Consider the following 14,474-nt stretch of genomic DNA (forward strand, 5'->3'; position numbering starts at 1 on the left):
TAAATAAATCACTGTTTTGTCCCATCATTGCTTTTCTGTAGGGTTGCAGCCACCTGGCCAGTCAGCATCCCTGCAGGCTCTCTCACTGCCTGACTTTATTTCTCTTATTTTTATTTATTTTTTGGTCAATCCACTTCGACTTTTTTTTGTCTAAGGAGCCAGACCTGACTTTGGCTTATCGACAACACCACCTGCACTGCAATCATGTAAAGGAGAGGGGACACCGGACTCGGGTCAGGGAAGGCTCCAGGTAGGAAAAATGGAGAAAGTGAGCAGCAGCTTAAGGCAATTTTTTCTTCAGAGTCAAAGATTTTAGCAGGGACTCTTCAGATACTTTTGCTGGTTATTTTTAGAGGATAGATGTTTTGAGAAATCCTTTATGAATGTATTTATAATATATATTCAAGATGGATGATATAGCAACATATGTACTATCTATTTATAGTTTGACGTACTCGCTTGTGCTGTGAATTTCCATTGTATTTAAGGGATAATTGTTACTTTACTGCTAATTTTTTGTTACACCCAATAGGGCAAAAAGAGTAACTGCACACAGGCTGCTTTGTTGCCATGTAGCAGGGGAAACATTTTACTCAAGCAATAAAGCTCTAAAAATCCACTGTACACTACCTGTTCAGCACCAAGTGACAGACAGAGTTAGTTAGTGGCTAGCTGGTAAACATAGTGAAGCACTGAGCTGCTAAAGAGCCAGACATGTTTCTCAGGAGCTGTTGGAAACCAAAACAGAGCTAAAAGGAGATCGAATATTGGACTTACATCAGGTGGACTCTCACTGATATATAAATAAGCACCTGTTTGCTAACACATTAGCCATATCAATTTTATGTCGTGTTTCAGCTTGGTGTGCGGGTCCCGAAGGAGCCAAAAAATCAATTAAGATCCACTGTTACTGACTGCTGGCCCATTATGTGCAGCAGATGCGACACACTCTGAATGAATACACTGTATTCTTTTTTCTGACTTTACTTGCAATTTTATTTTCCTAAAATATTGACTGTTAACACATATCCAGACCTCAGAGCTGCTCAGTACAAACACAGACTTCAAGCTCCACAGTTAATGGCCAAATGCTTTGCTCTCAGGAACCTTCACCCTAATGGCTCTACTTTCAGGCCAGTGCGAAGCTGGCAGTCTTTTCTTTTTTATTAGTGCCTGTTTGGTCATTTTGTGGCTTCAATCAAGCCCTGCTGGAGTAGAAGTGTGAAGTGGTTACATTTTGCTATCCATTTTTTGTCCATTAACCGATGCCCATTTTTTTTTTTGCCTGCTAAGGCAATATCTTATCACAACTACACAGAGCGATTTTTGTGTTCTTTAGTTACATTTACAGTATGTAGAGTGACTTAAAACTTGAAACACTCGATAGTAGTCATATCAAAAGGTAGGGAGTACAGGATTAAGGGCATTCAAACACACATCAAAATACAATTTTTAATGTGATTAAGGCAGAGCCTGCGCTCGGTTAGAATAGTGGGTGATTCTTAACCACACTGCCTATCCACTGCTGCTCGTAGGATGATTGAAGGTCTCACTTTTCAGCTGATAAAATCCCTGTTGCCATCATATTGTAACAGCAATGAGTTTTCCATCTGTAGTCTCTACTTCGATGTGTTGTGCATGTCTAAAGCCCTGCTCAATTACTCCAAACACCATTTTCTCTGGATAATAAAATAATTTCAGTCAAGTGAAAGGAATTATGATGGTGAGCTGTCACTTTATGCTTTTCTGACTCGGACTCAGAGTAGTGTAATTCATGTAAATACATGTAAACATACTCAAATTTGACTAATTATTGTTATTATTATTATTATAGCTAAACAAAAAACATGCATTAGAAAATAATGAAAAGACATGTTACAACAAATTACTGCAGTTAATTGCACTCATATCATTTTCTGGAATTAATGTTCATAATGCAAGGATTTCAGAAAGTTTCTTTGCATATTAAATAAACTTGTGAATTCTGGATTCAAAGTTTTAGAAAAAGAAAAATTCAACACTGCTTGCCATGTGAGGCACACGTGTGTGGCCAGAGTAGGGCTATCGATTGCAAAGTTCCCTTACTGCCAACCAGGACGCACCTTCTCTTTAACAAGGCATTGAAGATACAGCCACAGTAACAGATGACCAGGAACGCACGCTGACATCAAGCCACAGTGACTGCTTACAACTGACTATCTTAAAAAATCATCTGGAAGCATACACACTGCATAAACTCTCTTCCTACTCCATCGGTATATCATGTTGTCGAGGTATATTGCTTATAAAAGGGAAAGGCCTTGTATTTGCATTTGTACTTGTTGCTGCTTTCACAATAATAGTGTTTATCAGCAAAGGTTTCTTCTTCATTTTCCTTACATAGCTTCTATCAGGCAGTCTGGGTTTTAAGCTGGTGACCTCTTTAATGTCCAGGCCATGCTGCCCCCAATCCAGTCTGTTCTACTACATTTAACATTTTAATACTCCCTTTTCCTCTTGCAAGTCAGTCTTTGATGTTTTTTGAAGAGTCAATGTAAATGTCATGTATTTCAGTAAGAGTTTGCCCTGAGTGCAATCGGGCCCTAATAAAATGAGGGTTAAAATAAGTAAGTAGTGAGTAATTTACCTCTCATACAGCCCTTGAAAATTTTATGTTTAATTCATCGTAATCCACTAGCTGTCATATCAGAAGATTACAGGTTTGATCTATTCATATTTCATCCATATTCAAAGAAAAATCCATTTTGCAGTGAGAGGCGTAAATGTTTGACTTTGCGTCGGCCCCTGCTTCCCAGAGAGCTGGGATTAAAAAAGCGCTAACAGAATAAAGGGATTCGGGATGCACATTGCCTCATGCAGATCGCTTCAGTTGCCGAAGAAAGAAAATATTTTCCTCTTTTTGTGCACCAGAGAGAATGAGCTTCTTCGAAGACGGCGGTATCGGTGACTGTCGCTAACTCCGCTTCAAATAATATAATATCAACCTGGAAGCCGCAGCAGATTTAGCCGTTAGCGGCCCTATACGCCCTGCTGCTGTTCTCAGGCTTGTGATTGGCTGGGCTCTGCACCACACTGCAGTAGCTCTGGTCCTTTGGCTAAAGGGCACGCAGACAAAGAAGCAGAGCCGATTATCTGTGTCTCCTCCAGAGGCAGCACACAGCAGGCGTCTATTGTAAAGCTTCAATGTGATGTTGGGGCCTTTTCATAGCAGCCACAAAAGACTTGAGATTATTGAGATTTCACTGATTTTACTGTCATTGTCACTGATATTAAGATATTGCAAGGAGTGTGAAATATCTGTGCAACCAACCTGCAAAACAGAGCAACTGTTTTGCAGTTACACTTCATAGGCTTGATAAGGAGTGCCTGATAAGGGAAAAACAGACTTGATGTACATTGACTGATTTGAAGTACTTTTTCCTCTGCACTTGTAACTGTTGCCTCATCAGACAGGTTGACTTTTGTTCCCAAGTCTGATTTGAATTGTGGAGTGGATAGCGGATAGCGAGAGCACTGGACCACATGCTCAGTGGCTGTTTGAGATTAACAAAATGTTAAAGTAGCTGAATAAACGATTCTTTAATTGTTACAACCCTCCTTTTGTTGTGTAAAAACACCTAATTCATTATGTGTGAAGTAGCACTTAAAAGCAGGAAATGTAGCATTTAATTCCAAACTTTGTTGAAACTACATGTTGTTTAATGGTGATTTCAGTAGGGCATGTATTAGCTTGTTGGTCAGCATGTTTGATATGTATAAATAACCTCTTTTTAATAGTAATTTCTCTGTGCCACAGTGTGAACATCATTGTTCTTATTTTCATTTATTTTATATTTAAATTTTTGACAAAAAGTTATGGAAGCAATTTGAGAGTAGCTTTAAATACCAGTGTTAAAGTAATGGACCTTAATGAAATATTTAATGAATTAGTCAATGAAAACATTGTTATTTTAATGCTTGCTAAGGGCCTACAGTTTAATTCCAGGCTTAAAAAACGATTTCCTATTCATTGCAGGTTACTGTCACCGTGTTGCAGCTTTGAAATTTTGTACAAAAAAAATTAAATACAATTACAACAACAGGGCCTAGAGTGACTGAGATAACACAGTGCAGCGACAGTGCCATGGCAAAGGGCCATGCTCTCCTTTCGTCACATAAAATGGAAATTATTTCAGCTGGTTTGATCTTCCTCGATTTACATAATATCAGTGTGGTTCAGCAGCATGGGTGGGCACTTATCATTGATACCGCATTGTGTATTATTCTAATAATTAAAGGCAATAGCCGGACGGTGAGCGTGCTTCATTTGGCATGATTGAAGGATTGGCACTTACCAAACTAACATGGTTTTGGTGAGCACATAGACACAGTGAAGAAAGTAATGATGTCAGGGCCACGTCGCAGACTCTGCCCATGATAGAGTGACTCATTTCCTATTAGCAAGGCCTGATTCCACATGGATTCCTTCTTGCATAATGCCTCAGCCCACGTCTGTGCCGCCACGCCACTCCAAGTGACACCTCTTAACCAAACACACCAAATGGAATAGACATAAACCCTCACTCCTCATCAGCATTCACTAGGAAACACGGGCATCACCCTGGCCCTGCTTTTCATGTAGAACAACAAAGGCACCATTTGTACGCATCTAAAATGGTTGCTTAAGAAGAAATAGGATTGCACATCAGAGCATATCATGCTCTGTGAGCTGTAATGGTGATTTGTTAAGGAAGGATATGTGCTAGTTATTTTAGTTTGCGGCATGTGATGTAGTCTGTCTATGAAAGTAAAGTCATTTAACTGTTGACACTGTACTCGCCAGTGTCTCTGTAGGTAAAATGGCCCTGACCCAGTTTTTCTTGCATAAAAGTGTGAAATTAAAGATGCACTATATAATGTACTCAATGGTGAAAAAGTAACTGTGACACATATGATCAGCTTGTAACATATGATACATCATTATAGATTAAACTACTCAACAATGAGTTAAAATGACTCCACCTTCACCAGCTACAACATCTAAATGCTGCTTATACATTCATATACTAATCAAATTATAACGTTTCGTAATAATATAACACTCTGGCCATTGAGCATACTGAATACTTTCACTTTTCATTTGTAAGAACACTTTGCTGACTTCTGCACTGTTTCTTAAAGCCCCTGCAAACCTGGCTTCTTGGCAACTCATTTTGCTATAACGTTAAATATTTATGACTAAATGAGCAACAATCAAAGCCTTAAAAAAAGCATATTTAGTTATTATTTATTAAGAGTTATACACTCAAAAAAATAATCTGTTTCATCAGGACTGTATGGGGATTAGATCTGATCGGCAGATCGGAGTCTGATTCCAACGTTGCTAAATCCTGATTGGTGCATAGAAGTGAGTGACATCGCCTTTTTCTAAGTGAACCCCGCCCACTTCAAACCAGTGAGACGAGCACAGAAAAAACTAAAATACAGGAATCTCTTTTGTGAAAAAACCAAAACTGTTCCAACTTTGGCAGAAAATAGTGTGTTTATGTAGGATGCTGTTGCTCATAGTAAGAAGTTGATTGAGGAAATAGGTTTTCAGGGCCTCTAAGTTTAATACGGAAAGCTGCATTTATTTGCAATGGAGTATTTTTACACCGTGATGTTGATACGTGATATTGTGAAGTAAAGGACCTGAGTATCTTTTATACACAAATATATTACTATATATTACAGTAGTATACTGTACACATGGAAGCATGGGATACAAAGCTTAGACACTGTAGCAGCAAAAGCAGTGAGAGAAGCTAAAGGCCAAACTAGCTTCTACAACAGCAGAACTGGACAGCTGGTAAGACAACAAAAGTGCAGAACTTCTACAATCCAGTGAAGAATGAAATTCACAACCCAATAACAGGCACAATGAGGGATTCAGAGACCCATCTGCCTCTGATGAGGGCCCATAGTGAGATGACACTTGTGTAGCACTGGTATGGGGTCTGGTGTGAACTGCTTCCTACACAGGACAGATAAGAATGAGCATTCTGTAATATCGGTGGGTCTAAGTTTTCCTCAGGATTACAGCATAAGCTAAATGCCCAAAATGCAAAACTATACTGTCAATGTAAGCAGGGCTTTCCCTCCGCTCTGCTGCCTGGAGTGTACAGCAGCAGGACTACCCCAGATCAGCATTGTGCCGTGCTCTCAGAGGACCTGCCCTGCTTCTACCTCTGAAAATAGAACAATAAGGAGGCCTGCTTGAAATAGTCTTGTATCACATCCTGCTATACCTCAGCTTTATATGCCAGGAGGCGCAGGAAGCAGCGGCTTTGTTCAGAGCACAGTGAAGGTTCAAATGATGGACAGTGCTGACAGGCGTAATGATGTGTAAATTACAAGCGGGTCGACATCGCAATGTTCTCCCTGGTGGTGAAAGAGCAAACTCATTTCATAAACACAATGATCACTAAAATATTCATAACAAACAAGAAAATGGGGTTAGACTCCCTCCTCCTATGAGACCATTACATTTCCTTTGTGTGTATTAATTAAGTCAACAAATGACTTATAAGATCACAGTGCCACTATACAACCTATAGGTTCAGTCTTTTACATGTGCTCAGACAAATGAGCGGTTTTGTACAATAAAGACAGGAATTATAATGGCATGCAGTGAAGACAATTTGTATTGAGGCAGATAGTGAGCAGGGAGCAATGATAAATTGCTGTAATAAAATACAAACAAAAGCCAACGAGAGAGATCAGACGAGGGACGACGAGACTTACAGCTCGGAGAGTTGGAGGTGCTGGAAGAGCTGCCATGACAGAGTGGTGAGAGGATTCTTTGACAAGTTTCTGCAGAAGAAAGAAAAACAAAGAGAAAGTTAAATTGAATTATTTTATATGAATTATTTTGCCTCTTGCTAGATGTCATGTGTGTTCTGTTTTTGTACCATTCACTTTTTTCACGTTTTTATGTCCTTTGTATTCAGAAACCCAATTAGCAAATTTTTCTGAGTCATTTTGAATTTTTTAGGGGTTCAAGCCCCTGTAATTAAGGCCCAAAAATACAATTTTGAACAAGCCATGCCCCTCACACTGTAAGTCCAAATGACTTGAAAGTTGTGCGTGGCATAACACGAATCAGACTATGAATCAGAAATTGTTTGTCTTCTTCATTCTATTTGTGAAAATGCAAAAAAAAAGGGGGAGATGTCACTGCTTTTGTCACATCTAGGCCACATTTGACCACGTCCAGATCAAAAGCTTTAAACTTCTAACGGTCTGTGTTGGCTTGAACCCCGGAATTGCAGCTTGCGGCTATATTTTCTCTTGCTTTTGGAGTCTCTTTGGGTTTCCTTGTCCCCACCCCACATAATTGTGTACTTATATCTACAGTACCGTGGTGTGTATCTGCAAGTAAAATAAACTAAACTAAATCTCAGTAAAATAAAATAAAATAGATTCAACTAAACAAAAATGAAATCAAGTAAAATAAAATAAGCAAGAGGGGAGCTGGATATACAGGCCTGCATTAATGGCTGAAAATAAGGCAAAGTACTATTGACAAAGAAAGGGAAACAGGCCTAGCTGTGTGGAGCTTCAGGGCTCACCCAACTCAATAAAAGAAAGTTGACCGCTTTCAAGTCAAATAATTCAATTGACTTAAGGAACCCCCCCGGGTCAGGAAGCCACTAAATTCAATAACAAATATCCAGAGACCTACAAGTGATTTGACCAGAACTTTGAATCAGTTTAAATATGAACATCAGGCATCTGTCTTTACAGTTATTAAGAAATACAACATCTCTGAGAGAGAATTAACACAGCAGTTTGTCATAAAGTACACTATCAAATCCTATTATCAGTCCATGCAGCATCAATGTACTTTATTACATCATCAGAGAAAAATGAAAGAGTAACGTTCTATCTGATCTTTTTTTTTTGTTTGGATGTGGATGTGCATGGTTTTACCTGAACACTTGTTTAATGACGCACAAGCTTTGCACATCATTCTGACTTTGAACGCAACACCTGATTTCACAGCTCACAGTATCCATAAGGGCAGCCAGGGGTCATCCACCCAGTCACTGACTGAAGGATGTAGCATATAGTCATACATTTCAAATACCAATTGAATATAACATCTGAGTCATCCACAATGTTTAATACGCCCATTTGCTGTATTCTGATAACATGAATGTGTAAAACAAAAAGAACATTTTAAGGGTGTGGTAGAGCAAAAGTATAATACAAAATGTTGAATATAATATAAACATACATATTATAAACAATATGTAATTAATAAAAAATATATTAAAATGCCAATAATATATCAATAGCAGTATATACGTAGTAAATATGTATAGTATTTTAAGAATTTCCATTTAAGTACATGGGTGACTTCATTATGACACACACACTCTCTCTCTATAGTGGGTTGATTTGTATGGAAGACCTATTAGATACTCCTGTAACCAGAAGTGTAGTCATGGCAACAGACGGACTAAGGATGTTGCAGGTCTTTCTTATTTCCTGTGATATCACACATGCAATTACACATGCAAACACACACACACAAACACCTGCAGAAACACACAGATGTACAGACACACAGGTAAAACCCACAGAAGTAAGTTTGCATGAAGTCACTCACAAACTGGTTAAATACTGTCACCTTGAAATGTGTGCTAGTGTGAATGTACCGCTGCTCTGAATCCAGGGGATGTGTGAGAGGATAAGATGCTGCATGAAATTTCCCCTCCCAAAGAAAACCTGTGGTCCCAAAGGGACTGTATTATACACTGGAATACATTACAGGGAGAGAGAGAAAGGAAAGGTGGGCGAGCAAACAGCAGCTCATTAGGTGATGTAGAGCAGGCCGCTCAACACTTACGTCAAATCACACACCCCAAAATAGACACACAGTTATACCATAGATCTCCGAATAGACACACGTCAAATGACAAACCCTAAAATAGACGTTAGACCAAAGATCTCTAAATATACATACATTAGACCCCAGAACTCCAAACAGACACACATCAGACCACAGACCCTCGTCTGAAGTTTTGGTTGTTGATGTCATATCTTATTATAAAACAAAAAGTTTCATAATTGTACAGAAGCCTTTAAATTGGATCATTTCTGGTGAGTAAATTAAAAAAAAAATAATTAAACCCTTCCTTATTTTGCGCAGCATTCCCTGGAGCCCTGCACAGACCCCTGGAGCCACCTTCAGGAGTCCTGGAAACACCTTAAGGAGCAGGAGCCCAAACAGCAGGCCGTCAAGAGCAATAATCATAAAACTAGCCAAACCAATATCCATTTTTGTTGCTGAATATTTTCATATGTAAAAGTAAACTTACTTAATTTGTACAAGTAAATGTTAGTTCATGTAAATGTGTTCGTTCTTTGTTCATGTTCAGTCTTTTGGCATGCTCTGCATGTTCTTTACACCGTATGTATTGTACCATATGAGTTTTGTGAAAACAGAACTAGCTAGAGTCTATAAAGCTAGAAAACAACAAAGAATACTAAAACTACTGGTGAATTTGTGTTAACTACGCCACTCTCGCTGATACATTTAAAGGAATAGTTTGACGCTTTTGAAAATAGCCTTATTTGCTTTCTTGCCGAGAGCTGGATGAGAAGATTCTCATGTCGGTACAGTGAGCTACCGCGAGCAGCCAGTTCGCTTAGTTGAGCATAAGCGTAAAACCACAACTTGTCATTTACAGATTAAATAAATAAGATATAACGTTTTAATGTGCGAGCTTTACAGGAGCTGGTAGGCAGATTTTGTTACCTTTATAACTTAATTAATTAATTAATAACTTGTTCCCTTGACCTTTACTTCTTAGATTCAGATGTTATTTACGCTTATGCCAGTTTCGTATGAAATGTTCGTGGAGACGCTGAAATCACTTACAAATGTGGCTAGTAAAATACACGTTAGTTACTACTTGTAAAAACTTTTCTGCTTAAAAGATAGTCATAGACGTATTAATACACGTAAGCCTTTTAAATTAAGTGACAAATGTAAATATATTTTACTCCGTCATTGCATACAGATGTGTGAAGAGGAGAGGAGTGGAGGAGTGTTTTCTGAGAAGAGAGTGAGACTTCCATCACATCTCTGGCACAAAGTGTTCTTTGCACAAAGGTCATCCTTCGCATCTCGACAAGAAATGTCAGCTAAAATTGGATTGGGGGGGGTAAATGAATTAATAAATATATAAACAAATCAGCAAATAAGCCATCAAAGCCGACGGAATGCCAAAAGACAGGAGGTGAGGAAGGCCAAGCGCTGTAGAGAGAGGGGCCAGTGATTATTAAATTAAAAAAAATTAGCAGTCTAAAAAAATGTATCTATTTATAAAGCTAGGCAGCTCTGTTTCCAGGCCTGGAAGGACGTATACCACCCACCCAACAAACACACATATATATACACACAGACTCCACCTCTTTGACTAAACTGTAAAACAGACACAGCATCAGCAACCACACAACTGCTTTTCAGTCACTGAGCCACAAATCACCTCCGCTCCTCAGACAGAGCTCATTTAAATCAGGAATTCTAATTATGTGATTCACATGAAACTTTCATTAGGTTGGGGCAAAAAATATGCGTTACAGCGACGGATGTATCTAGGTGTTAATATTGATGACAATGTTGGCTCCCCAGCCAGAGGGCGACGAAATGAATGCTAAACTGAAGCTGGGTGTTTGCTCCTCTGCAGAGGAGGTGCGACTCCTCCTCCCTCCTTCTTTAATAATTCTGTTTGGCACAGATGCCACTGGGAGGGCTTGGCTACTCGAGAGGGTTGGCTAATTAGTGCAGCATCACTGGTAGCTACTTTCTGAGTGTGGGGGAGCTCTGCAGATTGACATTCAGGACCACGCAGAGGAGAACCAGACAGCCACTGAGCGAGGTGTCGCAGCGGATCAGCAGTATGGACGTCGTGAAATCTAGTCGTCATCTGTCACGCTGACGAGAAGCTGCTAATATTTGCTGCAGCAACATAAATTAATTGCTTCCTTTTTCCTGTTCATTTTTACAGCATTTTGTTACTTATTAAGAGATATTGTTTTCCCTGAAATGCCTCAGAGCCCTTTATGTTATGAGCAAAAATGCACCTTTTAAAATATAATGTCTAACTTTAAAATATCATGGGTGTCAATCTTAAAAGAAAGTTGTTTTTCTTCAGTCCTGAAAAGCTGTCATTTTAGAGAAGGGAGGTTTCTCTTATACAGCAGCCATGTGCAGTCCATGAAATAATGTTGCATTAATAATATAAAAGGTAGACGTACTTTGATCTAGGCCATCTCTTGTCTCAAACAGGAAACTAGCAATACAGTGTGTACAATTCTGAGAACATTGTTTTAGATTGTTTAAAATGGTTTTTAAAGTATTACATGAAAAACATAAAATCCAAACCTGTTTTATGAAAATACACATTCATTCCACTTCTCTGTATTACTGGCTGACTGCAACACAACAGCGAGTTAGCCTGCAGTCAAGTTCTCATTCAAGCTTTTGTTCATCTAAACCCCAGAAAAGAGCCTCTTCACCTCGAAACACTCTCTCCAAGAAGACTGAGGGAACAGGCAGCATTCACTTTCAAAGATGCCACACATTATTCTGCAGTTTCTCTATTTAATATGCCGATCCAGTGCCTAAAACATCAAAGCCACTACCGCTTATCACCAAAGGTATTCCCAAAATAAATAGTTCCCCTCATTTGCACAGATTGAACTTGTTACAACCCCCAAGACTGTCCTATAGCTGGAAGGTCACAAATAAAAAGTGAACTCCACAGTGAAATATACAGGTATAAACTGTTAATAAGATGAGTCTATTGCACTCCAGCCTTCTGCATGTGTCTGCCTGATAATGCTCAGAACTTATTTCATGCTTTTCATCCCACTCAGTGTAACTATGCATCTCATGGTCCACCGGTCCAATGCACCATCCCCACAGCTGAAACCTACTGGTGGTATCCTGCCTGAATGCACATAGTAATAGAGTACAGAATGTATGTTTCTATGCATATTCAACCACACCAGCAATGCCTCTGTCACAGGCTAAAAATGCTCATTTGAAATATCTTAGCCTTCTTAGTTCACTCTCTTTGGAGATATTAACTGAGGGCTGCGACCTTTGACTCAGATCTCACTAGAACTTAATATAAATTTTACTGAAAAAAACATGTATTGGTTTTTTTGTCAGTTGTTGTCATTCCAAGTAGCAACATTCCTCCAAATCCAAACCATTAGATGCATATCATGTAAGCCCCAAAATATACCTAATCTAATCTATTTAAAACACCTTGACAGCTCTACCTCCTAACATGCCCATTCTTACATTTTTGAACTCTAACTCTTCAGTGTTACTGGCTGGGCTTCCTTGACACTTACAAACAACACCTCCAACACCCCAATCTCAACCTTATGTGTTTCAGTACTGTTGATGTTTCTAAGATCTAATGTTCTCATATGTGTACCTCTTGAAGTTCATGTATTGTTATATGGGGGCCAGTTCTCTCAGTAGACTCCCTGTTGCTGCTCAGAATCCTTGAGAGCTTATTGAAAGAGCAAAGTCTTTTCAACCAAATTTAACTGTTGTATAACCAGCGCCAAATAAATGGTCAGTTCCTCCCATGGATTGTATTTTTTTAAAATGGGCGTAGTGTCCGTGACGTCACCTATAGGTTTCTGAAGAGCCGTTGTGAAGCACAAAGTGGGCGGCTCCGGAAGCTGCTGTCGCCATCTTGGCAGTCCCTGACTCCGGCTAATCCAAAAATGGGCAAGAGGTGAGGTGGGCTGAATGAAGCCTTTTGACAGGACAGGGAGGTGCCCTCTCTGTCACTCAAAACTGCCACATCCTTATTTATGCATAACTTTAAGCCTTATCATCTAAATGGGTGAGTTATATAAAAATTCCCCCCCTTCACAGTCGTCATGAATGGAGAAATCTGCTATAGAGACCAAAACCGTTTTTTGTACCAGGCTGTAAACATGTTTATTTCTGCTCTGAAGTTGGGCATTCTAACATGGGGGTTAATGGGGATTGACTCCCTTTTGGGGCCAGCCTCAAGTGGCCATTCAAGGAACTGCAGTTTTTGGCACTACCGCATTGGCTTCATTTTTCAGCCCCGGTGCTAGCCGCTTGGTTTCTCCTGGCCAACCATGGCTATGGTTAGAAATAAATTCATGTAATACTTACTTATTTAAAAATGAACACTAGCTGTAAAGAGACAAGACACTAAACCAGATTTCAGGTTTCATTGCCCACCCACCACCCTGATCTGAAGTTTACTTTTTACTGAGCTATAAGAATGTCCCACTACTTCCTGAATTTGTGTTGAACATTGGCATTGGCCATAAATACTGTGTGTAGAATCATCCCATATGAATGTAATTCCATAGGAGACTGGGCTGAATATATAGTGTACAATAAAAACGCTACCAATTGGTCTTAAACATGTCCCAACATTACTTGCGTAGCTGCACAATGCATTTATGCGCTAACTAGCACACCCTTAAAGTTAACATTATCGGGGTATCCTTGTGGTCCAGGGTCCCTTGTGTCCAGCCAGGGACCTTTGGTGCATGTCATTCCCATTGTGTCTCTCCCCTTAATTTCTGTCATCTCTCTATCATAAAAAACAAGTTTAAGTATTTTTATATTAACAGTGGATCAAATGACTACCTGTAAAGTAATATAGCATTATCTGCAGTCTCCCTCAGATCTACGGCGCATTTTAGTCACAAAGCCTCTCAATCCCTTTTCAAGCCACAGCAGGCATCTGTTTTCAGCAAAAAAGTTTTGATAAACCCACTGTACGCTACCTGCCCAGCACAAAATAGAAGACAGACAAAGTGTACTGCAGACATGGTGACAAGCATTTAGCAGCTAAAGAGCCAGATATTTCCCTCAGGAGTTGGCAGAAACTAAAACAGAGCGAACAGGAGAGTGAATATTTGACTTACATTCACCAGAAACAAGACTGTTCTCCCAAGAAAAACAGCGGCACCAGTCATTTCAACAAATGCCCAATAATGACTGCTAATGTTGCTCAATGTCTGCTTGATGTGTAAGAAAGCATTTGCTTGCTGACATGTTATGTTAACAGCTTATTGCGCTGCCCTCAAGTGTAAATCAATTAATGCAATTTCTAGACCTAGACTAGATACACTCATAAAGAGCTTGCATGACTTGCTGCTTAAGAATGTTGTTTTTTTACATTAAATTAATCACTTTTGCTTTTGCTTGTGATTTCTGTACTAATTATATTTAGAATCAGAATCAGAAATACTTTATACCATTGCCTTTTATTTAGGCAACGGTTGTTAATTGTCTTCAACCTTAGACTTCATAGTTGGCTATTTTTTTTTTAATGATAAATGACATTTTTTTGACAGAATGACATTTAACTTTTCTGATGTCAGTGGTATTTTTAAACATCAGTATCCAGTACTTTGTCAAATTAATT

The 14,474-nt window shown here is 39.1% G+C and overlaps 1 protein-coding gene across 1 annotated transcript in view; it reads right to left on the minus strand.

The window, feature by feature from the left end:
- The window catches only part of ntrk3b (neurotrophic tyrosine kinase, receptor, type 3b), a 179,224-nt gene that overhangs the window by 95,437 nt on the left and 69,313 nt on the right, over positions 1 to 14,474 (minus strand). Inside the window, 1 exon segment of the mRNA XM_044200637.1 lies at positions 6,763 to 6,831. Within this exon segment, the coding sequence (XP_044056572.1) occupies positions 6,763 to 6,831 (69 nt within the window).

Source organism: Siniperca chuatsi, linkage group LG1, assembly GCF_020085105.1.
Source record: "Siniperca chuatsi isolate FFG_IHB_CAS linkage group LG1, ASM2008510v1, whole genome shotgun sequence".
Taxonomy (NCBI): domain Eukaryota; kingdom Metazoa; phylum Chordata; class Actinopteri; order Centrarchiformes; family Sinipercidae; genus Siniperca; species Siniperca chuatsi.